Here is a 27,988-nt window from a genome sequence, read left to right on the forward strand (position 1 = left end):
GTACATGTAAGAAAGATACTTTAGATAGTATTTAATCTACTATCTTAATATATATGAGTTTTATTTAGTTGTGGTAGAGCTGTACACGTAAAGAGGTGCGCAAAGTTGGTGGGGTGGCCCGCTCGCTTGTATGGCCCGCTCGCTTGTAAAACACGTTAAGAATAATACTGAAACTACCACCAAAGTTGAGAAAAGGTAAGCTGATACACGAATGCACCAGAGTCAGTGACTCCGCTCGAGTCATCAACTTAAATACATTCGTGTATCGATCCATACAAGACCATGATTATCCTCAACTCTGAAGACTACTCCCAGAATCTATAAATACACGTTCCACAAATACTCTCCATGACCCAGGCCACACTCGATGAAATATCCTAAACACAACCCAATGGTCCTCTCCTCCCAATGAACCTATTGTATTTTCAGGTGAATACGGATGAGGTGAGGCGGGGACAGGTGACTTGCTGCTCACTGCAAGTGAAGAGAATATGTGCCCCCCCCCCCCCGCCACAACCAGTCCTATGATCACACCGCACGTGTCGACGACACGTGCAGCGAAGATGTTGGCGGTGTTACTGATGCGCGGGAATAGCGGAGACGGGATGTCTCCCCTGACTTGGCTGTCAGTTGCTAGTGGGCAAACTTTGCACTCCGCCTCTTGCTGTTGCTGTTGCTGTGCCTGTTGTTTGGCGTATTCGTGATGTCCCCATTGCTGGTGTTGCTCAACGTGGGCCTCGTTGCTCGTCGTTGTTGGATATATTCGCGATGTCCCCATCGTTTGGGGATGGTCACGATAGCCCCGTTGGTGGGGGCTTAGGGTTTGGCGCCATGGTTCCGATGGTTCTGGATACACACGTCAGCTACAGCCATATGAAAAACAGAGTAACAACTTACTGTGGGCATTTTGGATCTTTCTATGACTGGAGAGCTTGTAGAGGCTGTGCATTGTGTGTATGTATATACCAAAGTATATATATAAGGCGACTACAAGCTAAGCGCGAGCAGTTTATTGTATATCTTGAGGATATACATGTGATACTACTTGTAAAGTGCGAGTAGTCATATCTATATGTGTTATGTGTATATGCGTGGAGTTCGAGGAGAGGGCGAGAAGTAGCGTATATATACCTACGGGAAAGGCATTTGCGCTAAGCTATATAGGGCAGCGATAGTGAATGATACGCAGAATTTTCCTGGGTGCCTGACATTGTGAAAGGAGAGCTTCAGGGGTTATTGTTACTATTGTAGTGATAACTCTGGTGACATCACTCATCACGAGCACGCTATGACAATCCCAAGATCTTCGTGTAGAAAGAACGTAAAAGGTATTGGAAGATAGTCGTTACTCCATTCAAAGTGATGCTGAATACCGGACAGCAGTCCCTATTCTCAGAACACTAATTCCAGCCCATCCCCTACCACATCAAACCTGAAAAATACGTAACCGTATCATACAATGCACAAGCATAATCCACCATCGCCTTCCTCTTCACAGTCACACCCGCGCTACCCCCTTCGCCCAACACCCCCAATTCCCTACCCAACAGCGTACTCCCCACCTTCGCCCACCCCACCCCCTTCTCCGGATCTTTCGCAAAATCCGCCCACGTCTTCTGCATGAAGCTGCTCAGCTTAATCTGCTGCTCCGTCGCATTTCCAAACCGGTTTGAGCGCTCCCACGTACCAAACACTTGCGGGATCTCGCTGGTGTGATAAGCACCGGCATCATTGAAGATACTCACCGAGGGAAATACGCCGCTGTACAGATAGCGATACGTAGTGTACGAGTTTTTGTCAAGGAAAGTCGACAAGCGGGATGTGGTGCGTGTAAAGATTGCGTCGGTGAGGACTCGGTCTAGTAACTTGTCGAATACAGTGATGCCTTGTTCAGCGTAGGCATCTGTTACAGTGGTGTGTGCATCGGGGGCGTCGATTGACGATGTGTTCACCTGTTCGACAATGCTATTGAAGGCGGTTGTGGCGTCGTTTGAGCCTAATACAGCGAGGAAGATGCGGGCTTCGTTGAGGTTCGTACCAAACATTGTGGGGACTCGAGCCCATTTCTTCGAGCGGATACTCGGCCGAACGTCGTCGGCGGATGTTCCATCGCCATTGACGGGTGCGAAGCTCAGCGATTCGGATTCGATGTAGGATTTTATTTCTGTAGCGGGAACGGCGCGCAGACAGGTGATGTCTGTGCAGCTGAAATGCGAGAGAACTTTTTTGTAGTTGGTAAGTCCGTTTCCCTGGGAAAGTGCTTGTTGTGATTGGAGGATTGCGGATGAGAAGGGAAGGGGATTTGGGGGGTTGGCGAGAAGCTGCTTGATTGATTCGCCGCCGGCTGATTCACCAAAAAGCATTACGCGCTTGGGATCGCCCCCGAAGTTTACAATGTTGTCCTGAACCCATTGGAGTGCGAATCTCTGGTCCAAGAATCCAGAGTTCTGAGAACCAAAGGGTATCTCTGGAGAGTTTGAGAAACCAAAGACTAAGTACCCGATTTGTTAGTTACTGCACTACAAGTCTCATTTCTAACGACTCACTGTTTGTACGGTAGTTGATTGTGACAACGACTACGTCCTCGTTTACAGCAAGAGAAGTACCGTCGTAGTAATTCAGTCCTCCAGTTCCAAAAGCTAAATTACCCTGTATTCTATTAGCACAGCTTTCCGTATCCAGTTTGCAATCAAGAAAAACCATACCCCGAAGATCCAAAACATCACTGCCTTCTTACTGGTTGCATTCACCCCAGCAGGCGTGTAGACATTGAGATACAAACAGTCTTCACTCTCCCCGGGAGGATGGTGTAGTGGGTTGTTGAAAAACTCCATAGTCTTGTCTCGGTTCTTGCCCGAGAACTGTTGTATACACGCCGGTTTGAGGGCTTTTGCTTGCAAAGGGGACGACCATGGTTGTACTGCTTCTGGTGGAGAAAAGCGTTGTGGGGGTGACTTAGCAAAGGGAACGCCTAGGTAGGCATTTGCTGAAGCTGGTAAATCGGGTTGGTTGGCAGGCTTGGTGGTAGTGCCGATGATAACGCCCGAAGCAATGGTTACAGTAGGTGCTTCATCAGCAAAAACAGGAGTGATATGCGTAACAAGAGCAGATAGCAAGAACACCTTCAAGAATGACGGAAAATGAGATCCCGTGGTGAGTACGGAATATCTGATGCTGCGTATGGTGGGAAGTCCGTGATTGAATACGATGCCAATATGGCCTGTTCTTATACGGTACTAGTCAAAAGTCCAGCCTCGGATCTTAGAAGCGCCCCCAAAAACCCCTCTTTCTAACCAAGCAATCTGCCCTTTTCTTTTCTATTGTTTTTGATCCTTATCTATTAGAGTTTTTTCATGCTAAGAAATATTGTGAATAGTCATAATCATTACCAAGTGTTATATAGCTTTCGTTGCGTACCTTCATCAAAAGCCTACAACAAACAGCGTCACGGTACATGCTCACTAAGGAATACTCTGTCAATGATAAGGATAGTTCATTCAGTGCTACTATCATAACTTTCAGAGATGCATACGGGATAAGGGAGCAAATCCTGCTTACTCAATCCCTTTTGGAGAACTACAATACTGAAATGAAGATAGCCCTGATCAGAGCAGAGCCGCTGTTTGTAATCAGCCGCCTTCACTACCACGCATTTAAATATAATAGTTGTATGTACCAAAGTGCCAGAGTTTGACATGAATATCAATCTCTTTCAATTAGAGACTGTGCAGGTCTATAATACTGGCATGTAGCTATATTTGATCAATGTTGCGCGATTTCAGTGAAGGTAGTGTTTATCCGGGTATTTTGGTCCACCAAGAGTACCACACACTGTATGTACAACATATCACTCGAGCTAGCTCAGATGATCCAATATACACAATGAGCGGGGTACTTGTACAAACCACTTTCAGCCCAGAATCTCTACTGCAAGCCGAATTTCTTGTTATGCATTGTTTATCTCTTGGGGAGGTGAAAAAGAAAGAAGACTTGGATACCAATGAATGACTCACTGTGTGTACCCCACACACCTTAGTTCCTCTAGTCATATTGCCGTACTGGACTGTACTCTCAAGTCATATGCGTAGATCATCCACGATACGAGATCAAGTCTTGGTATACGGGTGTTGACGGCTCCGCTTTGATGCACGCGGAACGCGCCACATGGTCCAGTGCCGATACCGTAGATCATCGTATGCATGTGTCAAAGCCGCCGCTTTCATTGCCCGTCACTGTCTTGCAATAGAGGAACTCGTAGGCAATAGTGTCTTGATATAGTGCTATATTTGCATCTTATGGGCGGGGACGAACATCGCACATTGTGGCTAGCAACGGGCCGAACCGCACCAAAGCATCACTATATTGACTCGGGCGGAAACCAAAACGAGGCGTTTACCCGTCAGGCCGAACTATCTAGTACCTCACGATGCAGCAAAGTAACCATTCATCTCCATAGCAATGACGAGCCGCTCCATGGAGTTTTCCTCTGCCGTGCCTCTCCCCTTGCCATAGCTTTGCTTGCCTGTCAAGCCTCGACACACACTGAAAAACACTCGTATCTTACCCCTCAACTTGGCATAAAGACTCTTGACACTTTCTTCGCTTCCATGTGTCTTTGAATTTTGCATCTTGGAAAAGAGAAGGATGTGCTCGAATATTTCTTCGACAAGCGCCATGATCTTGCGCTGGCGCTTGCGAAGCAACAGTGCAAAGAGAATACTGTCAAGGCACTTTTCGTGGGCATCACGCAACGAGGCAACGCCTTCTGTAACGCGCACACCTAGCTCGCCAGCTATATCTTCCTGGTTGAGACGAGCTTCGACTTTGGAGACGAAGCATTCGTACTCATTCCAGGGCTCGGCAATCCCAGTCTGGAAAACGTAGTTGGTCAGTGCAATCACAAAGTGGTATGCTTCCATCCTCAAGTATCGAGAGTCGCGATCAGGGTACTCGCGTGGCAGATGGGAGACTACAAAGAGCATGCGCAATAGCCGCAGTAAGAACTTGAATATGTAGTCGTACTTGTCCAGTGCGGTGGTCGTGATCACAAGGTTCAGTGGAGGCGGCGCCACGTATTGCAGTCGTAGAAAGTCCAGTGCAGGTAGGGCGTCTGGATCCATGACCTTTTCTTGCTCCGCCTCGGTGAGATTACGAATGGCAAAGTTGAGCTGCCCCGGAAGTTCGTCGTTGTCTCTGTTGTGCAAGTGTGTTTTGGGTGCGGATATCTGGCCGTCTTTTTGTGTGGATTGAAAGAGTGCAGAAGAGTAGTAACTTTCACTCAGTACCCCTCTCAATGCCAATCGCAGTTCTGAACTCGCCGGTGGCCATGACTTGCGGGAGCCCAGCTGCAAGCCCATTTGCACTCCACTACGCATTCTTCCTTTGTGTCGCTCAGCGCTTTCGCGATTTGGGTCAAAGAGAGCCGTTGCTAACAGTGAAGAAAAGACACCGTCACCAAGTAAGTGGTACTGCCGCTGCAAGGACAAATGCAGGCGCAGTTGATGGGAACGGAAGAACAAACGAACTGTGGCTGCGTTCACCAGCTTTGCTTGCGCCCTGATTAGTGGGCGAAAAGACAAGGTGGATGCTAGAGACATTGGCGGTGAGAATGTGCTCGAGTTTGCCTCGTCTTTCTCGCGAGTCGCGTCGAGAATGCTTTCCATGAGAAGCTGCAACTCATCAGGCAAAGCCTCTGAAGACACCTTGGGAGCGGCATCCATCGTTTGAATGGATTCTTCAAAGTAACGATCAAGATTCTGTGTGTCAACTGAAAGCTCTGCAGCTGGCGCTGGTGTAGATGGCGCAGGAAGGTTTTCTACAGCGTCGGCGTGGCCCGCACCAAAGGCCAACAGTGCTTGCCTCAGCCTCTCCTCATAAGCTTTTGCTTTCTCTGCTAATTTCTCTACTTGCTGCCACTGAAAAGCCCACTCCATATCTGGGGGCTGAACAGCCAATCCGTCTAAGCGAGCAAGTGGGTGATGCGGATGCTGTGTCTTTAGGAAGCGAAGACTGTTTCCAGTCTCGAATATCATATTTCCATCTTCTGGAGATATGAATCTCGGCATCATTTCAGATCTGTATACATACTCAACCGCTGATGTATCACCAGCAGTCTCTTCTACCGTCACGAAGCTGTCACGTTGCCAGATGGGCAAGGCTGCCTGCTCTTTTCGTATGCCCATCCATTCTCCAAGCAGCTCCAAGCTCGGTCTAGCCACTTGACAGAGCAACTGGCATGACAACTGGCGGAGCTGATCGTCTCCCTCTTCGATTTCCAAAAGACGGTGATGCAGAATGGAAGACAGTTGCTCGTTAGTCTTTGCGTGCTTCACAGCATCAACCATGCGCGCAACATGTATTAGAATGCTTCGAGGCTTCGAAAATTGGCGCTGTAACTGAATCAAAGACCGAATCTTGGAAGACTGTTTTCCCAGGGCATGTTCCAGACTGGCGAGAATGCTTGACACAGACGTAGCCAGGGCAACCTTCGCGGGTATGGATGCAGCAGAAGCGAAAGTACGCTCGGCAAATGATCGCAAATACAGAAACGTGTTGCCGGTATGGGTGAAATAGGCAATGAAGCTCTGGGCAACCTGCAGACTCAGTCCAGACGCTCGCCCCTGGAGGACGGTAGGCTCAAAGGATTTCGACTTGGGGTTGAAGCGAAAGAGGATAGATGAGCGGCCCAGTCCCAGGTTCCAGAGCGACTGTAGGAGAACGTCGGCTTTGAGTATCTTCCCAGAACTTTGATTCTCGCCATCGCGTACTAGTGTGGCATCAAACGCCTCGGGGCCATGTTCGGTAAGGTATGGTGACGGAGTTTCTACGTTCTGCCTCTTCTCAAAAGACTCCCATGTGTAGAACAAGACATCTTTGTTGGCGGGCCCTTGCTCAAGCGCTATCTGCCATACATCTTCGTCGGGCTCGAGGGGCGGCGTGTCAATGACGATACTGGACTCATCCAGACTCTCCAGGTCCGGCAAAGGGCCAAATTCGAATGTGTCAAGGTCTGGCAGCCGCAACTCATGTTCGAGGTCATGTTTGGGTGCATATGGATGGTCGAAACGGATGGCAGCGACTAGGGCAGGTCAGCAAGACGCGTCTCCATGGAGGGTTTAGGGACGCGACGGCTCACTGTCTAGCTGCAGCGGGGTGAAGAGCGATGACTCTTCTTTAACATCAAAAAAGGAAGATTGCTCCCACAGGCGATCGCTACTGAACACATTGTGAATCAAATCGCCCGCTTCCATGGCGGCGGCACAGTCGAGTAGTCGGGTAGGAGGGGTATGACGCTGTTCCTGTCTGGACTGGGGGGCGCTCAGCCCTACGCACCTGCAGCTTCGCGTCGCGTATCCATTTTCTCACGCATTCCCGCTCACCCTTCCACAATCACACCGTCATCACTATTCACTCGCGGGAAATGCCTCCTCGGAAAAAGGCAAAGGCCAGCGCAGCCTCGACCCCGCTGGGTGACACCCAGCCAAAGACGCCCCAGGACTCGGGCGCTGCGCAGGCGCAAGATGAGATTCTCAGCGACCCATGGGCCGACGAGCAGGAGACGCAGCTCCTCAAGAGCATGATGAAGTGGAAGCCCACCGGCCTGCACAAGCATTTCCGTATGATTAGTATTCACACCGATATGCGCTCGCATGGCTTCGCGGGAGAGGATGCACCCCACACGCGCATCCCCGGCATCTGGAAGAAGTTGTCGCAGTGGTACGACCTGGATGCCCTCGACACACGCGAGAACGAATTTGCCTTTTCCGACGAGCCAGACCCGCTAGACCCCGACGACGCTGCCAACCTGCCCGAATTCGAACTACCCGAAGAGGAATTTGGTGAGATGATGTGGCGGAAGCGCTTCCATAGCCCAGATTCGGTCGTAGCTTCATCGCCGCCCATGGTTCCGACAGACGAGTACAAGGACATTTATGCGCCAGGAATCGGCCTGCTCAAAGACCTGCCCGATGGCGTGCGCTCACAAAAGGCGGAGAGCGTGACGGAAGCAACGTCCACACCAAAGAATACCAAAGGCACACGACCGGCCAGGGCTGCAAAGAGCGTAAAGAGCTCCAGGTCTGCAGCTAACTCGGCAAGGAACGCCAAACCGAGGAGCACCGTCTCCGAGTCTGCTGAGGAAGAAGACGAGGATGAGGACGAAGAAGAATCCAGCGTCGAGTCCGAAGAAGATAGCGCGCCGACCACGCGGAGAACCAATCGCGCGAAGCCCAAGCCGGCGCCAAAGCGAACGAGGAAGAGGTAGATGGGTAGATTAATCATGGGTACGGCGTTTGGGCATTATAAATACCCGCATTCCTCCTAGTCATGACAGCCTTTGCAGGATAGCAGAAGGTGCTTGAATACGAGGAATGCATTCTATTTCATTACAAACTTGGCTCATCGCGATAGCACGCATACGGAGGCCGATAGGAATGAACTACCGTACGAGCTGAAAAGATGCATATCATAGAAAGTCAGCATCCGAGGACGACAAAATGCCAAGCTATCACATTGACATCGTCACAGCATGAGCATTCACGGTTCAAAGGCCGCGCTAGACATCGATCAGCTACCTCTAGGGGAGTTACTGTAAAACAGACCACCAACCTCCCTTCCCGAATGGGACAACTGCAGTAGTCTTGCGTTCCACAGCCAGCCCACCAGATGTCAAGATGAAGCCAGAACGTACTTCAGCGGACAAAGTGGCATTTATCAAGTAGAAGCACAAAGCTGGGTTTTGCTAGAGCTGACTTGTCAGTTCAAGGTTGTGTCGAAAGGCCGCCTTTTACTGCTAGATCCCAGCTCATGTCCAAGTTCTGAGCCTCAAATGCATAGCCTGCTTTGCCATATCGATTGATTGTCTGACGAGACCAGCTTGGAGTATCCATACCACAATCGGAACAGAAGCATTCATGTATGCATAAGCCGTCCATTCGATAAAACTGACAATAAAAAATTGTCCATCAAAATCATCCGTCAACATTGATAGCCAGCTCTACTATGAATCTATTCTTTGAGAGATCAAATAGTATATCCATTATGTGATTTGTCTCACGTAGAGATTTTGTTTACAACATGCTGTAGTATTAACCCTTTGTGTTGTGAACAATTGGTTTGAGAGGATGATTGTTAACCTAGAAGAATGTCGTGGTATTGGGATTACAAGCAAGCACGTATTGATGAGCCAATAACAATGCACGAATCTATGGTACGGGGTGCCGGCTATACCTTCCCCCACCGACACAAGCACGATCTCCTAACAAACAAGCTATCTGACGCCATCGAATACTATATAAAATACGATGTCCCATAGTTACCGCTACATTCAAACCCCATGACCAATATACCCTCCTTCAACAGAATGTCAGCAGAATTATCATCCAAGCTCAGTTATCTGTGGAGCAAAAGTCCGGTAGTAGCCGCCATGAGCGCCGATTGGTCAATAACTGTTGTTAGTATGACACCAAAGGGCGTGCTACAACGCCCAGAATGCAGGTTGCATCAAAGCATGCTCGCAAATTGACCAGTCATCATATGATTGACTCACCATCATTTGGGTATATAGTTGAGGCCCGGAAGGTCTTCCAATATCACAAGTAGTATCCTTTGCTACAAAGACTTCTCCCTATCATGACGTCAAACGCAAAGTACGGTGTTCCCGACACTAAGACAAAGGATGGCCTTTGGTTTGGAAAGGAGCTCCGAGACGAGGCGTTTCTCTTCGACAGAGGATTCCTGAACTTGAATCATGGTATATCAAGCCATCTCATATTAAAGCTCCATCGATCGCGACATCCCTTTAACAAATCTCAGGCTCCTTTGGCACATACCCGCGTACTGTACAGGACAGGTTCCGCGCCTTCCAAGATGCTTCTGAGGCCCGACCCGACCAATTCATCGTCTACGACTATCCTCGGTATCTAGATGAAGCACGAGAAGCCATGGGCAAGCTTCTCAACACACCCTCTTCCACTCTAGTTTTTGTTCCCAACGCTACGACAGGTGTAAACACCGTTTTGCGTAATTTGACTTTTACCCCAGGCGACCACATTCTCATGTTCAGTACCATTTACGGGGCTTGTGAGAAGACAGTGGCTTACATCACTGAGAATACACCCGCCCAGTCTGTCAAGGTGGAGTACACCTTTCCCGTTGAGGACGACTGGCTCGTTGCGGAATACGAAAAGAAAGTCAAAGAGGTTGAAGCTAAGGGTGGAAAAGTCAAGATTGCAATCTTCGATACTGTAGTCAGCATGCCTGGTGTGCGTCTACCATTCGAACGCTTAACAGCCAAGAGTAAAGAGCTGGGTGTATTGAGTTGCATCGATGGAGCGCACGGCGTCGGACATGTTGAGATTGATCTGGGTGCCCTGGATCCTGATTTTTTCGTGAGCAACTGCCATAAGTGAGTTCTTCATGTCCCGCTCTCACGCATAGGCTGATGTGAGAAACAAGATGGCTTCATGTCCCCCGTGGCTGCGCAATCTTCCACGTCGCACACAGGAACCAAGCCATGATCCGCAGCACTCTGCCCACTTCTCACGGCTTCTTGCCTAAGGGCGCACAATTCGTCTCGCCGTTCCCCAAGCCCTCGTTTACCAAACCAGGCGCAGAGCAAAACACATCTGAGCAATCCGCATCTGTGAAACTTGAAAAGCCGGCCTTCATTGCAAACTTCGAGTACGTAGGGACCATTGATTCGAGTCCATACCTGTGCATCCCCAAGGCGTTGGAATGGCGAGAAACCATCGGCGGCGAGGCTATGATCCGCAAATACTGTCATACACTTGCGCAGGCGGCTGGAAAGCACGTAGCGTCTGTTCTTGGAACGGAAGTGCTCGAGAACAGCACGGGTACCATGGGCCAGTGCTGCTTGTCCAACGTCCGGCTACCTATCTCGCTGGACAAAGTATTCCATACCGCGGCGAATAGTGGTATCGACAAGGATGACGTGGGTATCAAGGTGAGGGATTGGATGAAGAAGCTGAGTAGCGAAGAGTACGACACATTCATCATGGTGTACTGGTATGCGGGATCTTGGTGGTCACGACTGAGCGCGCAAGTGTACCTCGAGATGCAGGACTTTGAGTGGGCAGCCAAGACGCTCAAGGAGATGTGTGAGAGGGTTGAGAAGGGGGAGTGGGTAGAAATCAAGGGCAATCTGTAGTGCTGTATGGTGTGAATCCCCCGCCAAACAGTATTTTCATAGCCGAAGACTAAGTCGTGATGTTGAGTCATGGTGTACCACCAAATGCCTCTTCCTTACTACCTTATCCCCTTACATCTTCCCCTCCATCCAGGATTCTATTCCATGATCCCCATCATACTCCAATAGGCCTCAACCCAATCCTTCTCCTCCAAGCCCTCTAGACTCAATACCGAGGCTTCCCAGCACAAGCACTGAACATCTCCCCGCAGTCCCTGCACTACCCATCACATGTCAGCAAAACCCCCCATAGCGAGATAAGAGAACAGAAACATACCTCATTCCCCTCATGCCGAAACAAATGACACACATGCTCCGCATACGTCTTCTTGCAACCCTCCTGACCTGGTGTATGTCCGTTCTATCTCCCAATGCGTCGTTAGCCTTTCTTCTTTTTCTTTCTCTCTTCTCGACGAGAGGGTGGGGGACGGGGACATCACTATCTCACCTCGACACAAAAGTTGAAGAGCTGAATGCAAACATCGCAGTTGGTAGTACCGCGCTGCTCGATCGCAGTCGCAGCAACGATGGTCGCAAGGAGTAGCGCGATCAAGCCTGTTAGAAGCATGATTCGCAAGGGTGAAGTCGTAGTATGTATGAAGAAGGATATTCGAATGTATGCAAGGTACTCAGTTACCAGATTGAGCGACAAAGTAATAGAGTTTTATGTCAGAGGTAGACGCAGCGGTGAGAAGTGACGACGCCGTCCGTTTACACACACACACACACACACACACACACACACGCACGCACGTGAGCCCGACGCCGCTCGTTGCGCTAGGTAGAGCCCATCGAGTAAGTGAAGCCCGTTTGTTCACGCCGAGGGTGCGCAAACGGAGAGATAGCGTATGCGCATGACGCTTCTGGTTCGTCTGTGTGACATCTGCATTCACCTTTTTCTTTCCCTACCACTACCATTACGGACTTACCCCGCTGTACGGTCGACTCGTGCGCATCGTAGTACAAAGGTAGTGCGGGGGAAGAGATATCTTCGAGGATATGAAGTGTAGTAGTCAGCGGCTGCGAGAGACGTATCAAAGTCGTTGTAATTAGCCCTACGGTTACTCCAGTGTCCGAGTAAGATGAGCGGAGGGAGACATGGTATAGGTCGATCAGATTCCCGACACACCCCTTGCAATCTCCACAAAGAGACAAAAAGGGCGCACGAGCGCGTAATCTGCTGCTTGTGTGTGTACTGCGGAAGCACCGGCCAAGGGCTCGCAGTGTAGACCCCTGCTTTGGTAGACCAGTGGACTTGAAGTTACACAAGGAAAAACATCAAGTGAGCAAAAGGGGCGACGAATTGATCAAATACATTGAATTGTTTAAAATGTTTTGAAAACATCTCTCTCTTTCTTATATAATGTTTTCTTTTTTCTTTTTCGAACTTGTGTTCTGCGCTGCTAACAGTGGGGGAAGGGGGAAGAAACTCTCATCGCCAGGATAGGGAGGATATGGAGAAAGGAAAAGTGGAGGGGGGAGGTGTAGGAGGTGTAGGAGTGATTAGTAGGGATGAGAGAGATAAACGGCCCGCTACACCACACACACACACGCCCTAACCAAAATTATGTACAAATATGTATAAAGTGGAAGGGGTATCCAAGCGAACGTAATCTTCATAGTAGTTTAAACCTCTTTTTTTTGTTCCTAGGGGATAAAAACTTTCGAGTTTAAACATGAAAAAATATAACGAAATTTTCAATTTAGGAAAAGGTTGGGGGAGTTTGTGGAGGGAAGAGAGAGATGAGTAGGTTGGATTAAATGGTACGGACACCACGAGCCAACTCAGCTCTTACACGCCTCCTGTATTGGTCGCGGTATTGGATACGGCCGTATGTTCCGAAGCCGACGGCAAGGAAAAAGAAGAAGGCCCAGACTGAAGTGACGACGAGGCCGATGGGGAAGAAGGCCAAGGCGGTTCCGGGGACGACAAATGGCGCAGCAGAGGCGACGGCAGCAGATGCTGATGCGGCCGCTTGAGGATCGGCGTTGGTAGGGGCGGTGCCGGCGCGAGAAAAGATACCGTTGACGAATGACGCTTCTTGAGATGAAAGCGTAGTCTCGACATCCCGACCAGTAACAGGGTTCTTGGCGGCGAGATCAATCTGGGGAACGAGAAGAGGCTGTAGCGATTCTCTGTGATATGGTTAGAAGATGTATCACGACAACAAAGCGTTGTCACTTACTGGGTCATGGCTGAGCCCATGAGGTTCTCGTTGATCCTTCCAACATACATAAGGACCTTCAACTGTGTCATGCCGTTGATGTCCTGCCTCTCAACCAGCTTGCCTTCACTGATTGACGCGACAACCTCTCGCTTCGCAAAGTTGCCTTGCATGTTCTGTACGGTTGCGCCAAGGTAGGATAGAGTCATGCTCACATCGGCGGCAGTGACGCCAACCCATGGATCAATAGGAGCCGAGACATTGTACATTCGGAGTTCGGCCTGGAAGACACCAGTCGTGTTGTCGAGGAAGGGTAGGTTGTAGCAGACGGCGATTCCACTTGGGTTTGATGCTTGGCCGTTGAGGTTGCTTAGGGTCCTCATGCATGCCGTCCTTGTCTGCTCCTCCCATTGAGCCAAGTTCACATTCGATGCATCACCAGTCGACGGTGTTAATGAGGCGAGTGGTGCAGTGTCGGCAGGGTTTGCGTCTTGTCGTCGAGTAAGGGTGGCCATGCGCCCTGCGTCCCGTCGAAGTACCTCCTCCATATCCAGACCCGGCTGAAGAAGAGCGTTCACCTGACGACCCTTGAAAGCAGTTGCGTGTCCAGCAGCAAGCAAAGTGCCAACCAGGGCGCGTGTGAAGAACATAATGGAGATGTATTAGTCGACGGTGAGTATTAAAGTCGGTAGTGTTAATATGGCTGGCTGCCCAGCAGCGTTGGTGCTGAAAAAAAAAGAGTGGAAGAGAAGAGAAGAATGAGGGCGCAAAAGTTTCTCACCGAGCAAAGGAAACGGGCATCGGTAGTGTCATTAGCAATCAGATTAGAAGAAGGGAAGGGCGAAGCGGCAGTCACAGCATGAAGAAACGCGGTGCGGAAAACGCATGCGCGTGTGGATCGGGTGGACGTGGTGTTAGTAATGGCGTGACTAGCTCGGGCGCCAGACTCGCAAAGCAACACCGAGCCCTGCTGAAGCTCGCATAAGGGAGTTGAGACGACATGTGCTTGAAGCTGTGACGGGTGGCACCAAGATTTCCATGCGAGGAAGTGACGGCAATAGGGAATGAGCCGGAATTAGCATTATGGGGCCCGATCTGGGGCCAGCCAACAGGGCTTGAGCTCGGAGGTCGAGCAGTTTGCGGATGGGAATATAGGCAGCATGATGATACTGGACTCCTTGAGACAATTGGTGTTGAGGTCTGGAGCTGGGCAACGGTGCTCAAACTAGGGGCGCTTCAGAACTGCGCTAGGAGCTCACGTGACTCCGCTCTCCGCACCAATGAGCGTCCGCCGTGCCACCTCTCCCGGGCCTGTGGTTTCAGCCGGGGGCCGCTGAAGAGGGTCCTGAGCCGACCTCAGGCATCTTTTGAGCCTCAGCAGGGCTTTGTGCACCCCCCCCCCCCTGGCCGTCATCTCGAAGCTTGTACGAGCCCAAACTTGACACGGGGGGGAACGCCCGCTGTCAATGTGGGCCGTCAGTGGCTCTCGCAGGCGTATCGCCAGGGCGTATGTATGAGAGTGCGAGTGTGTAGTTAGTGTAGTGTATAGTATACGCTCACTCACCACCAACGGTCCGTCTCCACTACCAGCCACCTGCCACGGATGCAGGGTGAGATGTCGAGGGACGTCATGCCGAAGCCACACACGGAGATACGTTCTTCCCTGCCGGCCACCGCCCAGAAGTACCGGTGAGCCGCGTGACTCGGAAGCTTGTGTCGTCTGCACCCATTCTTACGCGCCACACACATCCACCACACCAGCAACGTGTCGGCTTAAATCCCCACAGCGACGGCACTGCCCTTGCGTCCCGTCTGCCGTCCATCTGTGTCTGTGTCGTGCACAAGCTCCTACACAAATTGTGCCCGCAATCGTCATGGCCAGCACCCAGGCACGCGGCCGGCAGCCTCTGCTGGCTTCGGAACGGATCGCATACATCCATCTACTTACATGTCAAGATGCCGGGTGATCTGGCACCATACGGCAACGCCTGCGCGCGAACATATGCATATCCAATGCCTTTGTCCTCGAAGGCGACTCTGAGGCGGCCACGTTCGCCTGCATACTGCTAACCCGCATGGGTTGCGCTCGTGCCCAGCCTGCAGTCGCCCAACACATACACCCACCGAAGAAGGCCATATATTGTCGCCCTCCACTAATACGTTAGTAAACACGCGCTGCTTGTCTGCCAGCACATCAAAAGCCTCTAGCCCGACGCTGAGGGCAGCCTTACTGTGCCCTGTCCGCGTCCGACCAGACTGACGCTGCCCGAAGGCTGCCGCTGTACTTCTTCCGTGGACAAGGGCTCCTGGTCCCGAACTTCTCTTCAGTCCAGTCTCTCGCATTCCTCACTCTCTCGTGCTGCTTCTTGCTATTTGCTTTTGATTCTGCATTCTTTTGCAGTCTCGACACGCTTGACTTGACCCTCGCTGTTAACCCCCCGGCTATATCCACATCCGCCCACTCTGCTATAGCCCACCACTTGGCTCCCCCGTCACTTGCCCAACTCCGTCATATCCAAACACTGCAGCCATGCAGCACGCTTCAAACTCTCCATGGCGCACGCCTGCGATGGAGTACCCCAAGCCTCAGCATGGTCTGCAGCATACCATATCCATGGTCAACCTCCAAAATGACCAGTCATGGTACAACAGTCGCGATGCTTCGTCTCCAGCGACATCGTCTGTTTCATCTTGCACTAGTCGGAGCACCACGCCCACAAAAATGAACAACAACCCATGGTCCAATGTGATGACCAGCCCGGCTTCTACATACTCGAATAAATCTACAGATTCCTCGTCGCCCAAAAGCAGCCCAGACCGCACTCCCCAGTACAGTCGTTCCACAACGCCTCTCGCCCCCCAACCAATACGAATCATAAATGCGGTAGCTGGATTTGCACCATTGTCTCCGCCTCCATCGGCAAACGGAGAATCGTTCAGAAACGGCGATTACCCCGGCTCGCCTAATCCATATCGCCAACCTCTCCCTCCACCTCCCCCGCTAGTGCCCTTGGTAAATGGGTTTATCAATACATCTATCCTGTCATCTCAGGGCCAGTCATTGTCTGGATGGTTTTACGAGCTTGTCCGAAAGCAAGGCTGGGATGCCGGCCTGGTAAAGAAGATTTGGCAGTGGACCCTGTCGAACCCCAGGCTTGCGATACTTTTGTATGTATGCGACGACGTGGCATCGTGGCGACAGGCTTCCTTCTTCGACCTGAGAGATGAAAGCTTGCCATTCCCCGAGGAACGCCTCCAAGGTATCGTAGCAAACGCACACAAAGTTGTCGAGGAGCAATGGCGCGCTACGTCCAAGGAACTACCATTGAATGGAGGTCACGTGGACTTCACTACCAGGGAAACGCTTCCGCTGCAGCACCTGAGTCTTCTCCGATCATCGCGCAACTCTGAAAAGAGTGTGGACCGTATTCGGATGCTCGGCAACGACGACCGTGTTTTGGTTCGAAAGCGGTTTGTCACCGCTCGTCCAGCTCAGAAAGTCGCACTACTGGAGCAGATCCTCCGTTTCAGACAGTTTGAACACAAGAACATTGCCAAGCTGCTTTGTTCCTATGCCCAGCCAAACCATGTGGGTATCTTGACGGAAAAGGCACAGTACAGTCTGGACGACTTCTTAGCGCTGCCTGGCAGCGACCCGGGCCGTTCCAAGTTGCTTGTGGACTGGATGCAGGATTTATCGTCTGCACTTGAATATCTGCATTCACAGTCCATCTGCCATCGCAACATTCGACCACGCAAAATCTTGATTGATGGAGCGCGTGTCTTTTTTGCGCCTTTCGACATTGGTCAGAGCGTTGACGCGTTCAGTCCAACAATGGCCGAGACACTACGAATTGACCAGCTGAACACAATCATGCAGGACCAGTCGTATGTTTATGCCGCACCAGAAGCCATCCACACACACTCGCGTGGAAAGAGGATGGCAGACGTCTTCTCACTCGGATGCGTGTTTCTGTCGATGATGACCGTAGCGCACGGTCAATCACTGTCGGGTTTCGCACAGCACAGAGCAGCTTCAACGCAAGACACGTCTTTCCACGCACACCTTGACCGAGTAGCAAGCTGGAGGAACCGTTTACACGCAACCACTACTTCGAGTCTCCGAACAGGACTCATTGGATCCGGTAGAAAGCAGAGGCAACTCAAAGCAGAAGCGGAGTGGCTCAGCATCATCGAGAAGATGATCCTGCCCCGACCAAAAGAGCGAATCAAAATGAGCTACGTCCTTGCCAGTCTAAACAGCGGCAAAGTCACAGGCGGCCGACGCCGAAGCTTAGACGGCGGCGGCTTCAGCGGCCAAACCGCTGCCTCCCTCGGTCTCAACAACGGCACCTCAACCGCCACCCTCGTCGACATCTCGGAGAATACGGTTTCTGCACCTGTTGCGCCTGCGCCCCGCAAGCCCGAACTCAGCGTCTTTGACGGCTACTTCCAAACCCAGACGCGTCGCATTGAACCTGCTGGGGGGTGGTAAAGAAAATGGCATTTTCAATCAGATACTATCCCCAGAGAAAGAAGAACGGAGATTGTTCAAACATGTATACCGCCAAGATGATACTCGGCGGAAACGTGTTTCGACTAATTTTCTGTCCCCAAAACTTTAACGGTTTTTTCTTTGAGGGACGGTGAGGCGGACGGGTTCCTAAAACGTTTTGTTTTCTTCTCGGGTGACAAACGTTCCGAGGTGGGTGGAGGTTGCAGTTGAAACACGACAGGTCTTCCTTCTTCCCTTTTTTTGGGGGGGGGGGGCAGCCAAAAACTGTCGACGTTGGCGTGACGAGGGAACGAGGAAGAGGAATGGAATGGAAGTGTCTTTTATGTGCCAACGGCGAATAAACTTGAGCACTTGGAAATGAATCTTTTGCGACGACCTTTGTTTTTTTCCTTCTCGGGCACGCACGGGATTCTTTTTTTTTTGGCTTCAAAGTATCAAGCGTCTTCTTTTGAGCTTTCTTGCGACTTACCACGCGTATATATCTTTTTTCTTCTTCTTCTTCTTCTTCTTCTTCTTCTTCTTCTTCTTCTTCACCACCTTTTTTCATTTCTCTTTCACGATTACATGGTCAATATATCAGTCGGACATTGATACCCACCTTGCTTCCTTTGTCATTTCGGCTGTTTTTTTTATCTTTACTTTCTTACGACTCTTTTATCATAGTTCTTCTTTTGAGCTTAGTCCGTAGATTGAGAATAGTTGCAGCAATTCTTTTCCGTTATAGACAGCAATGAATGAAGCCCTTTTTACTCTATTATGTGTCGAGGACAAAGCAATCAAATTGGTATCACAGGCAAGACACTAGACCCGGAACAGATCATACACACACATCATGGCAGCATGAGGATAGGTTCTATGAATGAGTTTTGTATGCTACAGCAACACGAGGGCATAATTTTCCCCCAAAGAGAAAACCTCCACCACCCAACGTGTCCAGTTCACACTAAATCACCAAGACCTATATCCAAATCTTGTCCAATACAGCTCAATGTCTAGCCGGCTCCCTAACCCGCATGCTCGACAATCTCACTGACAAGCTTGCCATCCTGAACATAGCTCCGGATCTGTTCTGGTAGCGGGTTTTCTACATAGTCATCTTCGGTTGGCAGGTTGATGTTGACGCTGCTGCACTTGCTGGTAAAAACCTCAGTTGCTAATGAGTCCTTGGAGAGGTATATGGTGGCGCCGTCGACCTGGTCGAGCAGAATAGTAGGCAGGGTTCCAATGACTTGGAGGGCAAAGTTGGGGCACTTGATCACATCGACTGAGCTGACCATGGAGTCGATGATGAGAGATGTGCGTGACGAGTTGTCGAGGGAGAGGGCATTGGCCTTGCCGTTGATGCGGATAGTCGTGTTCTTGCAACGGGAAATGAGGATGGAGTGGTTGATCTCGGCATCAATTTCAATCATTTCGCTCGGCGAGTCAAAATTGTCCTGGCAAAATGTTAGCATCCAGACGATGCGTCACTTGGGCAAAACATACTATTATCCACTTGTTTCCGTCCAGCTCCTTCTTTGGGGGCTTCTTCGTCCGCATGCTTTCCGGTTTCTTTGCCTTGGGTGGTGCAGGGCTCTTACTCCTCAGACTGCCGGTACTATCGCTACGTGAAGGGACTGGCGCGCTTGCTCGCAATGACGGGTTCTTATGTGTCATTTGGCTCTGGTCAACCTTGCGAAGTCCCTTTGTTACGTCTGAGCCCTTGTTGAGCTCACCAAAAACAGCATTCATATCAGGTGCAGCCTTCTTAGCTGGGGGCGCGGCACCAGGTGGTGGTGGTGGGCCTGGTGGTGGGGGAGGTGGTGGGACGCCTCCTGCTGGAGGAGCGGGTATGCTGGATCCACCAGAGATTTGCTTTGCAGCTTCCTTGGCGTCGATGCCATTGCTGTTCCAGGCTACACCGGTGGTGTGGTGCTTCTTTGCGTATTCGGCGAGGGCTTTAAACAGCTTGTAGTAAGCTTGAACCCACTTGACATGGACTTCACCCTCGGGTCTGCATATGTCAGCTACGTGCCAAACCAAGATTGAGGGGAAATCCGTACTTGTCGCGATACTCCTTAAGCACCTTATTGCCGTACATCTGAGCTCCGCCAACCAGCTCGTTGATGTGCTCATGGGGCTTCATGCCTCCGCCCTGGCCAATGGTAACCCAACCAAGAGATCCCACACCGTCGGCAACCATAGAGAGCGGGTCCTTGAGAGAGGGTTCTCGGTTGCTCTGTCTGAACTCATCCGTCTTCTCCATGTTTGCCTGGAGGTCCTTCAGAAGCTCCATCAGGGTGCGGTCGTCGGGCTTCTTGGCCTTGTTGGCGATGAAGAGGAACTGACGCTCGGCAGCGAAAGCACCTTCGACTGCCTTGGACTGGCCCTCGATGACGGAACCCAACTTTCCACTCAACTCCAGCCAGTTCTTGAGCTCCGAGTTGACCAGCTCATCGAAGGCCTCAATTGCTGGGGGCAACGCCGCCTCGGCCACTAGCTTGGGGGTGCTTGCATTGGTATTTGATTGTGTGGCGCCAGGAGTGGCACTTGTCGAGGCTCCATTGAAGCTGCCAAGTCCATCGCTGCCGGCTGGGAGGGCTGAACTGGCAATGTCTTCGAGACGTGAGGTAGCGGCTTCAAGCCTGAGGATCATGGAAGTCAGCACATTGTCTGCTTCGATACGAATCTGCCCAGGACGGCCCAGGACGTGTGACTGATTAGGGCCATCGGCCATTTTCTGAAGTAGTTGTAGGGCAGGGCAGGGCGGGGAGGACCTGGCTGGTGGTATGGTATGATGGGAGGGGCAGCGCTGTGTAGACACAGAGCTGTGGGGCCTGAGGGAAAAAAGTTTGGCAGCAACTCACCGCTTGATCAGCGTCGTCAGATTATTCATGTTGTTGGCCATGCGGGGAAGGCGCGGTGGAGCGTTTGTATGGCAGGCAGGAGCGTTTGCTTGGGCTAGCTTCAGGCTCGGGGAAGGAGGGCAGGTCACGGCGCCCTGCAGCTCGGGGAACGCTTCGAGCGTGTGGAAGACGACGATTGGCTATGGGGAGATGGCAGTCGAGCCTGGATCCTGGTGAGCAGAGCTATTGAGCAAAAGATTACAAGACGGCGCAATTGAAGATCCAAGGTCGACCTGTCCAGGGCGCATGGGCGCATGGCCACGGCTGCCCACGTTGCGCTAGCCGTCTGCAGCCAAGCGTAGTCGGGCGGCCGACTGCACGTCAGTGGTCGGTGGTCTACTGACTACTGACTACTGACATACTTATTACTTACACATCACCTTAGCCGACTTCGTAGCCTCCAAAATGGCCGACCATGGCAGCAATATAGACTTTTGCACCCTAGGCATGTTCATCATCGGTATGCTCTGGATACTCGATGCGGACGCGGCAGTACACTAAATGGTCCAAGATGAGATTGAATTCCCCCCACCAAAACCCCCGGTCAAGGACATTGTCGGAGGAGCAGGAACATACTCCGCACTAGGCGCACGCATCTTCTCTCCCCCGCCCCAGTCACGAAGCGTGGGCTGGATTGTAGATTGCGGATCAGACTTTCCTCACCAACTACGCGACTATATTGCGCAGTGGGACACTGGGGTGCTAATGCGAGAAACGCCTGACCGGCTGACTACGCGTGGATGGAATGGCTATGTGGGTGGCAACGAGCACCGAGGTGCGTGCAACCCACGTTAGTGTATTTGCAATCTTGACCAACATGTGCAGCTTTCCGATACCTGACGCCCAAGCTGCGTCTAGACCATCAGGCGCTTCAAGGCACGCCATTGCTTTGGTCCAAGTCCTTCCACTTGATCTGTTCACCCTTACGCTGCATTGACCTGGTGGAAAACATCCTCGCACTACGCAAGCAACAAGACAAGTCGGCTGAGGCGCGTCGTCCAATCTTCATTTGGGAGCCTGTGCCTGATCTGTGTACAACCGATGAGTTCGACAACTGTCTAAAAGCACTCAAGTACATTGACATCATTAGCCCTAATCATGGTGAGCTTGGCGGCTTCTTTGGCAAAAACACAGATGGCCTAGATCAAGTCGACTACCGAACAATTGAAGACTTGACCAGTCAGTGGTTGGATAGTGGCATCGGGCCAGACGGGAAGGGAGCAGTTGTGGTGCGGTGCGGAAAAGACGGCTGCTTGATAGCACGCAAAGGGCAGCGCAAATGGATGCCTGCATACCACCAGTCGGCAGAGAAGGTCGCTGACCCTACGGGCGGAGGCAACAGCTTCCTAGGTGGCCTTGCGGTTGGCGTGCTGCGCGGCAAGTCTAGCTCAGTCATGGAGAATGTGGAGAATGGTGCAATGTGGGGGTCAATATCAGCCAGCTTTGCCATTGAACAAGTCGGCATGCCTGTGCTCTCTCACTCGGCCCAGGGAGAGACATGGAACGGTGTTTGTGTCGAAGATAGGCTTTCAGATTTCAAGCAGCGGTTGGCTAGTTATATACAGCCATAGCCTTTGTTGCTGCAACACCCTCAGTTCTCCCAGTCCCTGATACATCCGCTAATTTCCAAAAGTCTTCTCAATCAAGCTTTGGTCCTGTTTCCGCTCGTGCTCTCTGATCTGCTTGCTCCAGCTGTGCAATGGTTAGCGGTGGGCGTGTCGCGCGGGGTGGAGGACGCGAGGCGTACTATCGGCTGGGGAAGAACCTGTGGCGTTCGGGCATCTTGTCGCGGTATTCACGGTTCGCGCTGAGCATCCAGGCCATGCCGACGATGCTGCCGAGGGCGAGGCCTACAACAGCCGTGTTGGCTTTCCAGTTTGCGGGTTGGGCGTACCAGCCACCGGCCGGCGACCAGACGTGCTTGGGGTATCTGCTCAATGCTTAGCGTCGGAGCAGCAATCAATGAGGTCGTCTAATATCGTACGGGATCTTTCCTCCGCCGCCCATTGTGGTTGTGAATGTGCGGGACTTCGTGGGGTTGCTGGAGTCGGAGCTGGTATGAGGTCGCTGTCGCATGCATAGGGCTAGCACGGGCCTCGTGTACGCGGGCTTGGCGGAAATTCTTTGGCATCGCCATCATCGTCCGACAAGAAGACGACACGAGCGACCAATTGCTGCTGCCGCCGACTCCGCCTTGCTCCCACCCTCTGTCCGCTGATTCTGCGCCGTTTCCCCATGAAGCGCATACCCATATCAAGATGTGCCTCGCAATTGCTGGCCCAACCAATCCCCCGCCGACCCTCGTGCCCATATGCCGCGGCGAAGAATGCTCAAAGAGGCATTGCACCACATAGCAACCGCACACACGCCCGCTTCCAAACTACCGTTGCCATACCACACGATGGCGACCTGGAAATCGAAATAGCAGCGAATTCCCCTGCTTCTTCAGCATCAAAGTCGCGGCCCGCAGGCTCGCAGCCTCTCCCACTTGAGAGCCTTCCCTCCCCACACCCACATGCCGCCGAGCACTCAATAAAACTCCACGCCCTCCGAAGTCGACTATCACTACCTCCCCGCTTTCCCCTCCAGGCTCTCGCACGAACCCTTGTACATCCTTCGGCAGATCCTAATCCTGCCTTCAACAATGCCTCACTGTCGATACTCGGACGCCACTTGCTTGGTTACTACACTTCCGAGTGGATTCTATGCAACTACCCACGGCTTCCAATGGCTGTTGTTTTTGCTGCAGTAGAAGCATACATTGGTCCCAAAGCACTAGCCACCGTTGCACGTGAATGGGGTATTGAAGCCGCAGCCGAGCCCGGTGGTGAGGTGGACCCTGGTTTGCTACAATTCAAGCGGATACGATCGGGCGACGATATTCCAGCTGCCCTGAGGCGGCAAGCACCCTGGAGCTGGAACGTCACGACAACACACAAAATTATGAAGACGGATGAATTTGGCTCGGATAGTGCTGCACCAAGCCCACATTCCCTGCAAAACACAGGAGTGCCCATGGAAGATGCAGCACAGTCATTTGTCCGAGCCCTCTTTGGCGCACTACACCAACACCTCGGCACGCCTCTTGTTAAGCGCTTTTTCCGCGACCATTTCCTTAGCAGGCATCTTGACATTAGCACGCTATTCGATTTCCGCACACCCACCCGGGATCTCTCAACACTGTGCGCACGAGAGGGCTTTGAGCCGCCAATTGCCCGACTCGTTTCTGAGACTGGTCGTCTAAGTAGGCACCCGGTGTTTGTTGTAGGTGTATACAGTGGCAAGGACAAGCTAGGTGAGGGAGCAGGCAGCTCATTGAACGAGGCAAGGACAAGAGCAGCGGCAGCAGCATTGAAGGCGTGGTATCTGTACAAGCCCGTCGAGGTGACAGTACCTAGCAGCACAGAGGGCGAACTCGACACCAGCAAATGGCGACCAAACTACGTCGATTGCGGTGAGGTTATTGTGTAAGATTTCAGGCCACGGTCTACGCTCCTGGGAGTTGAAGGGAAATATTTTTTTTCTTTGGACATGCATTGCATCGCTGGACAGGTATACTCCTCGCTTTTCACGAACTTTGGTCAATTGGGGGGGTGGAGTAGGAGGGTTGCGGAGGAAAATTATCCAGAGATAACTCTGCTGTAACAAGTTTGAGGATGACCTGGCCCACGATATGTCGCTACGGGGACAGATGTTTGCGCTCAATAGCAGCGCCCATGTATCATATGTGACATCATGAGGATTCAATACGATGAGCCGCAATGTGTAACAATATAAAAAGATGAATGCTGCATGGTTGTCTGTGTGTATCGATCATCCGTCTGAATTGCATGCATCGAAACTTTATGTTGACCGTTTCAGATCACAGATTAAGTTCCCGCCCCCCCATCGACGCAGTCACATCCACATAACACCATGCTCATCCAACATTCAGAAAAGATATTATACATATTATATCTACATTATTCCTTAACCCAATCTACATATTTCACCAATAACGCTCAAACCCCCCTTCCCTTTCTTTCCTCAAAAAACTCGTACACATGCTCATCTCAAACATCCGCCTGCGGCATCCCATGCTCACGCGCATACTCCTTAATCGCGTCGAAATTCCGACACACATGGTTAGTATTGTAGTCAGGCCAGTGTCCCTCGAGGCCTTCTTTGGGATGGAATGTGAAGACGTTGACGTCGGAGAGACACATGAGGTTTACACGGAGGATTTCTATGCAGTGATCTATATTTGTTTTTGTATTAGCAACGCTTTTGTCGCATACGGGGTAAGTTCGGCAAGGGGGGGAGGAGGGATTTACGTACCTAGATGTCCACGGACCTTGGCGGCGTCGTCGTTGGTGTCGCTCCAGGAGACTTTGGTGTAGTGCTCGGGGTAGGTGGCCATGCGGAGTAGATTTAGGCAGTGGAGTTGGTGGAAGACTTCTAGGCCGACGCGGTATCCTGTTTCGCCGGTTTTGGAATCGGTGACTTGGGCGGCGTCGGTGGGCTTGTTTAGTCTGGGGAAGTCGGATTTGGAGACCATTTGGTCGGGGACTGGTTGCGATGTTAGATTGGATTGGGGGGTTTTGGTTGCAGGGGGGATGGGGACTTACGGAATGCAATGTCCATCCATGCGTCGTCGACTTCGTCGGTTGTGCCGACGTATTTTGAGGAGTTCAGGGGGGAGGCAAAGGAGAATTGAGTGTGGGTGTATTCGACTTGGTGCATTAACGGTGCTTGGGAGGCATGTTAGTTACTTTGATACTAGGCTGAGTAGTTCGGAAATTCGGGTGTTGTCATACAGAAAATACCGAATTGGTCCATGAGTTGGGCGGCTGTATTGCCGGAGGGATCCCGTTGCGTCATCACAGTGCATACCATGGAGAGCATGGATATGACAAAGATGAAGAGGTTGAGAAGTGTGAGCCACACAAAGTTTTGGCGCCGTTGTGATGTCTCGTCACGGAGAGACTCCGAGGCTATGAGAGTTGCGCTTTCAGAGTCAGCATCTTGCGAGTGGTTGTCTGTGTATTTTTCCATGGTGAATAGAGTTTGGAGTAGATAGTGAAAGTAACGAATCAGACAGAAATAACAAAAAATGCCACAAATAAAATTAGTCGACCTGCGATAGAAGGAAAGTACCTGCTCAGCAGTGTGACAAAGGACAAAATCAAGTGTGACGTGTGTTGGCGAAAAGAAAGGGAGTAGGCGGGACTCTACTTTACACAGCCATTCTCAGCCACGAATCCTCCTAATGCTCAATGTATCACTAGTTAGATCTGTAAAACGCGGAGGACATGGAACAACTCCGCCGTCTTGTTCCGTCTGTTGGTGCAAGATAGCCTACCAGACGCCGTCTTCTGGAGCAGGCAACAATAGCCTTGCACGCCGCGTCGAGCGCATTGTCAAACCGTATGCTAAGCTTTTAGGCGCATGGTAAAACGGCAATCAAGCTTTTTCCAAGCATTGTGAGACAAGCAAAGCGGAGGCGTCTCAGCCTCTTGGTTGGCTAAGCCGTGTCTCGGTGTTCCATACAGTCGCTTAGCCAAGAGTGAATGTTCATAACCACACCAGCGTTTCAGACTTGGCGCCGCTAGGCAAAACATGTGCTTGCCCGTTCGACTTTGACACGCACTTGGAACAACCGCAGTGCTGGTATTCTCGCGTGGCCTACCACCTTCCTCCCACCCTCACCACTACACAGCCTCGCCGAATAATCCGGTTGGGGGCAAAATGCCGCAGAGCGTCGCACGCGCTGCCGCTGTTAGATTGACAGAAGCGACATGGCATGAGTCTGGCCTCCACCCCCGTTGGCCCTAGAACCTGTCACGCCGAAGTATCGAAACGGCCGTGATTGGCTCTCAACCTTGAAAGGTTGGAAATAGGCTAGATCGTACTATCAATCTAGCATGAATTCGGTTCCAATCGTCTGGTGTCCTTGGTATGCCAGCTAAGCTTTGGCAATGCTTGATTCACTTGTCAATGGCGTGAGTGGTGGACAGGACAACCTGTCACGAGTCGTCATGTTTGACTACCCGCTACCTGGCCTGCACACTACCATGTCGTCTTGATGAACTGTAGATTGGCGGAGCCACCACCAGCCTGTCCGCTTCTGTCCGTCAAGCAATGCAGGGCTGTCTCATGGCCCGGACCCGCATATGTACGTCTGTCAAAGCTTGTCTATCCAGCAAATCCATCGTGGGCTTTCTTGTATAAAACCATCCCCACCTTGCGGAGAAAAAAGAGCATCAACGTTGAACGTGCTCATTCCTTCTCATCACTTGCTCCATTTCGACACATTCTCTTCGTCTCTGCAGGCAGATCCTTTCATTCAATTTCTCTTCCAAACACAGTCAGACACAGACAACTTTCTATCCTTTTCAATATGAGATTTTCTACTATCACTCTTTTGGCCCTCGGTGCCACTGCCTCAGCTTACGTTGTACCAAACCGACAAGCCGTTGACAATGCCGTCAAGGCACGCATGCCAGTATGTGGTAGTGATCCTTTGTGCACTGCAACACTGACTAACAATTCCACAGGAAAATGAAGCCGTTCAAGCATCCAACCTTGTAGCTGCTCTCTCAGCTCGTGACCTTGAAGCCCGCCATCACCAGGGTGGCAAGGGCAAAGCCAAGGGCAAGGGAAAGAAGAACGCCCGTGATGTCGAGTCTGAGCTCGAAGACATCGTAGCCCGCGACCCCCACCACCAGGGTGGCAAGGGTAAGGGTAAGGGCAAGAAGAACGCCCGTCAAGAATACGCTCAGGTCGAGACCCGCGACCCTGAGCCCCACCACCAGGGTGGCAAGGGCAAAGCTAAGGGCAAGGGAAAGAAGAACGCCCGTGATGTCGACTCCGAGCTCGATGACATTGTAGCCCGCGACCCTCACCACCAGGGCGGTAAGGGCAAAGCCAAGGGCAAGGGCAAGAAGAACGCTCGCGACGTCGACTCCGAGGACCACGACCATGAAGACCTCGAAGCCCGCGACCCCCACCACCAGGGTGGCAAGGGAAAGGCTAAGGGAAAGGGCAAGAAGAACGCCCGCGATGTTGAGTCTGAGGACGAAGATCTCGAAGCCCGTGACGCCTCTCCTGAACCCCACCACCAAGGCGGCAAGGGCAAAGCCAAGGGCAAGGGAAAGAAGAACGCCCGCGACGTCGAATCCGAGTCCGATGAAGACCTTGAGGCCCGCGATGTCGAGTCTGAGCTCGAGGACATTGT

General features: G+C 51.6%; 16 protein-coding genes across 16 annotated transcripts; 7 read left to right on the plus strand and 9 right to left on the minus strand.

The window, feature by feature from the left end:
• Window positions 1–318: 318 nt before the first annotated feature.
• On the minus strand, window positions 319–949 carry COCCADRAFT_29432 (uncharacterized protein; the record flags this gene model as incomplete). The annotated part of the gene is made up of 3 exons (XM_007718014.1): window positions 319–414; window positions 476–846; window positions 898–949. The coding sequence occupies 3 exons, from the start codon at window positions 947–949 to the stop codon at window positions 319–321; spliced, it is 519 nt and encodes a 172-aa protein (XP_007716204.1).
• A 469-nt stretch (window positions 950–1,418) lies between these two features.
• Window positions 1,419–3,456, minus strand: COCCADRAFT_40129 (uncharacterized protein; the record flags this gene model as incomplete). Its single annotated transcript, XM_007718016.1, has 4 exons — window positions 1,419–2,491; window positions 2,547–2,649; window positions 2,706–3,067; window positions 3,435–3,456. 4 exons carry the CDS (start codon window positions 3,454–3,456, stop codon window positions 1,419–1,421), a joined length of 1,560 nt encoding a protein of 519 aa, XP_007716206.1.
• A 965-nt stretch (window positions 3,457–4,421) lies between these two features.
• Window positions 4,422–7,250, minus strand: COCCADRAFT_106403 (uncharacterized protein; the record flags this gene model as incomplete). The annotated part of the gene is made up of 2 exons (XM_007718017.1): window positions 4,422–7,078; window positions 7,136–7,250. 2 exons carry the CDS (start codon window positions 7,248–7,250, stop codon window positions 4,422–4,424), a joined length of 2,772 nt encoding a protein of 923 aa, XP_007716207.1.
• A 170-nt stretch (window positions 7,251–7,420) lies between these two features.
• On the plus strand, window positions 7,421–8,263 carry COCCADRAFT_40131 (uncharacterized protein; the record flags this gene model as incomplete). The annotated part of the gene is made up of 1 exon (XM_007718018.1): window positions 7,421–8,263. One exon carries the CDS (start codon window positions 7,421–7,423, stop codon window positions 8,261–8,263), a length of 843 nt encoding a protein of 280 aa, XP_007716208.1.
• Window positions 8,264–8,474: 211 nt separating this feature from the next.
• Window positions 8,475–8,669, minus strand: COCCADRAFT_106419 (uncharacterized protein; the record flags this gene model as incomplete). Its single annotated transcript, XM_007718019.1, has 1 exon — window positions 8,475–8,669. A coding segment is annotated over one exon (195 nt), but the record flags the coding sequence as incomplete, so codon positions are not given.
• A 961-nt stretch (window positions 8,670–9,630) lies between these two features.
• COCCADRAFT_40132 (uncharacterized protein) lies at window positions 9,631–11,167 on the plus strand (the record flags this gene model as incomplete). The annotated part of the gene is made up of 3 exons (XM_007718020.1): window positions 9,631–9,751; window positions 9,814–10,405; window positions 10,456–11,167. 3 exons carry the CDS (start codon window positions 9,631–9,633, stop codon window positions 11,165–11,167), a joined length of 1,425 nt encoding a protein of 474 aa, XP_007716210.1.
• Window positions 11,168–11,426: 259 nt separating this feature from the next.
• Window positions 11,427–11,774, minus strand: COCCADRAFT_106395 (uncharacterized protein; the record flags this gene model as incomplete). The annotated part of the gene is made up of 2 exons (XM_007718021.1): window positions 11,427–11,567; window positions 11,655–11,774. The coding sequence occupies 2 exons, from the start codon at window positions 11,772–11,774 to the stop codon at window positions 11,427–11,429; spliced, it is 261 nt and encodes an 86-aa protein (XP_007716211.1).
• A 1,189-nt stretch (window positions 11,775–12,963) lies between these two features.
• Window positions 12,964–14,021, minus strand: COCCADRAFT_40133 (uncharacterized protein; the record flags this gene model as incomplete). The annotated part of the gene is made up of 2 exons (XM_007718022.1): window positions 12,964–13,342; window positions 13,393–14,021. 2 exons carry the CDS (start codon window positions 14,019–14,021, stop codon window positions 12,964–12,966), a joined length of 1,008 nt encoding a protein of 335 aa, XP_007716212.1.
• A 972-nt stretch (window positions 14,022–14,993) lies between these two features.
• COCCADRAFT_106401 (uncharacterized protein) lies at window positions 14,994–15,338 on the plus strand (the record flags this gene model as incomplete). The annotated part of the gene is made up of 1 exon (XM_007718023.1): window positions 14,994–15,338. A coding segment is annotated over one exon (345 nt), but the record flags the coding sequence as incomplete, so codon positions are not given.
• Window positions 15,339–15,901: 563 nt separating this feature from the next.
• Window positions 15,902–17,866, plus strand: COCCADRAFT_29437 (uncharacterized protein; the record flags this gene model as incomplete). The annotated part of the gene is made up of 1 exon (XM_007718015.1): window positions 15,902–17,866. One exon carries the CDS (start codon window positions 15,902–15,904, stop codon window positions 17,864–17,866), a length of 1,965 nt encoding a protein of 654 aa, XP_007716205.1.
• A 1,025-nt stretch (window positions 17,867–18,891) lies between these two features.
• On the minus strand, window positions 18,892–20,603 carry COCCADRAFT_8301 (uncharacterized protein; the record flags this gene model as incomplete). Its single annotated transcript, XM_007718008.1, has 3 exons — window positions 18,892–19,323; window positions 19,373–19,880; window positions 19,930–20,603. 3 exons carry the CDS (start codon window positions 20,601–20,603, stop codon window positions 18,892–18,894), a joined length of 1,614 nt encoding a protein of 537 aa, XP_007716198.1.
• Window positions 20,604–21,177: 574 nt separating this feature from the next.
• On the plus strand, window positions 21,178–22,343 carry COCCADRAFT_106398 (uncharacterized protein; the record flags this gene model as incomplete). Its single annotated transcript, XM_007718024.1, has 3 exons — window positions 21,178–21,232; window positions 21,284–21,547; window positions 21,598–22,343. The coding sequence occupies 3 exons, from the start codon at window positions 21,178–21,180 to the stop codon at window positions 22,341–22,343; spliced, it is 1,065 nt and encodes a 354-aa protein (XP_007716214.1).
• Window positions 22,344–22,391: 48 nt separating this feature from the next.
• COCCADRAFT_40137 (uncharacterized protein) lies at window positions 22,392–22,779 on the minus strand (the record flags this gene model as incomplete). The annotated part of the gene is made up of 3 exons (XM_007718025.1): window positions 22,392–22,464; window positions 22,520–22,702; window positions 22,757–22,779. 3 exons carry the CDS (start codon window positions 22,777–22,779, stop codon window positions 22,392–22,394), a joined length of 279 nt encoding a protein of 92 aa, XP_007716215.1.
• Window positions 22,780–23,007: 228 nt separating this feature from the next.
• COCCADRAFT_40138 (uncharacterized protein) lies at window positions 23,008–24,243 on the plus strand (the record flags this gene model as incomplete). The annotated part of the gene is made up of 1 exon (XM_007718026.1): window positions 23,008–24,243. The coding sequence occupies one exon, from the start codon at window positions 23,008–23,010 to the stop codon at window positions 24,241–24,243; it is 1,236 nt and encodes a 411-aa protein (XP_007716216.1).
• Window positions 24,244–24,824: 581 nt separating this feature from the next.
• On the minus strand, window positions 24,825–25,806 carry COCCADRAFT_106428 (uncharacterized protein; the record flags this gene model as incomplete). Its single annotated transcript, XM_007718027.1, has 4 exons — window positions 24,825–25,009; window positions 25,090–25,320; window positions 25,380–25,502; window positions 25,569–25,806. 4 exons carry the CDS (start codon window positions 25,804–25,806, stop codon window positions 24,825–24,827), a joined length of 777 nt encoding a protein of 258 aa, XP_007716217.1.
• A 1,345-nt stretch (window positions 25,807–27,151) lies between these two features.
• On the plus strand, window positions 27,152–27,967 carry COCCADRAFT_8306 (uncharacterized protein; the record flags this gene model as incomplete). The annotated part of the gene is made up of 2 exons (XM_007718009.1): window positions 27,152–27,256; window positions 27,309–27,967. Coding segments are annotated over 2 exons (764 nt in total), but the record flags the coding sequence as incomplete, so codon positions are not given.
• Between the last annotated feature and the right edge of the window lie 21 nt (window positions 27,968–27,988).

The sequence above is a fragment of the Bipolaris zeicola genome (genome assembly GCF_000523435.1).
Source record: "Bipolaris zeicola 26-R-13 unplaced genomic scaffold scaffold_208, whole genome shotgun sequence".
NCBI classification, from domain to species: Eukaryota; Fungi; Ascomycota; class Dothideomycetes; order Pleosporales; family Pleosporaceae; genus Bipolaris; species Bipolaris zeicola.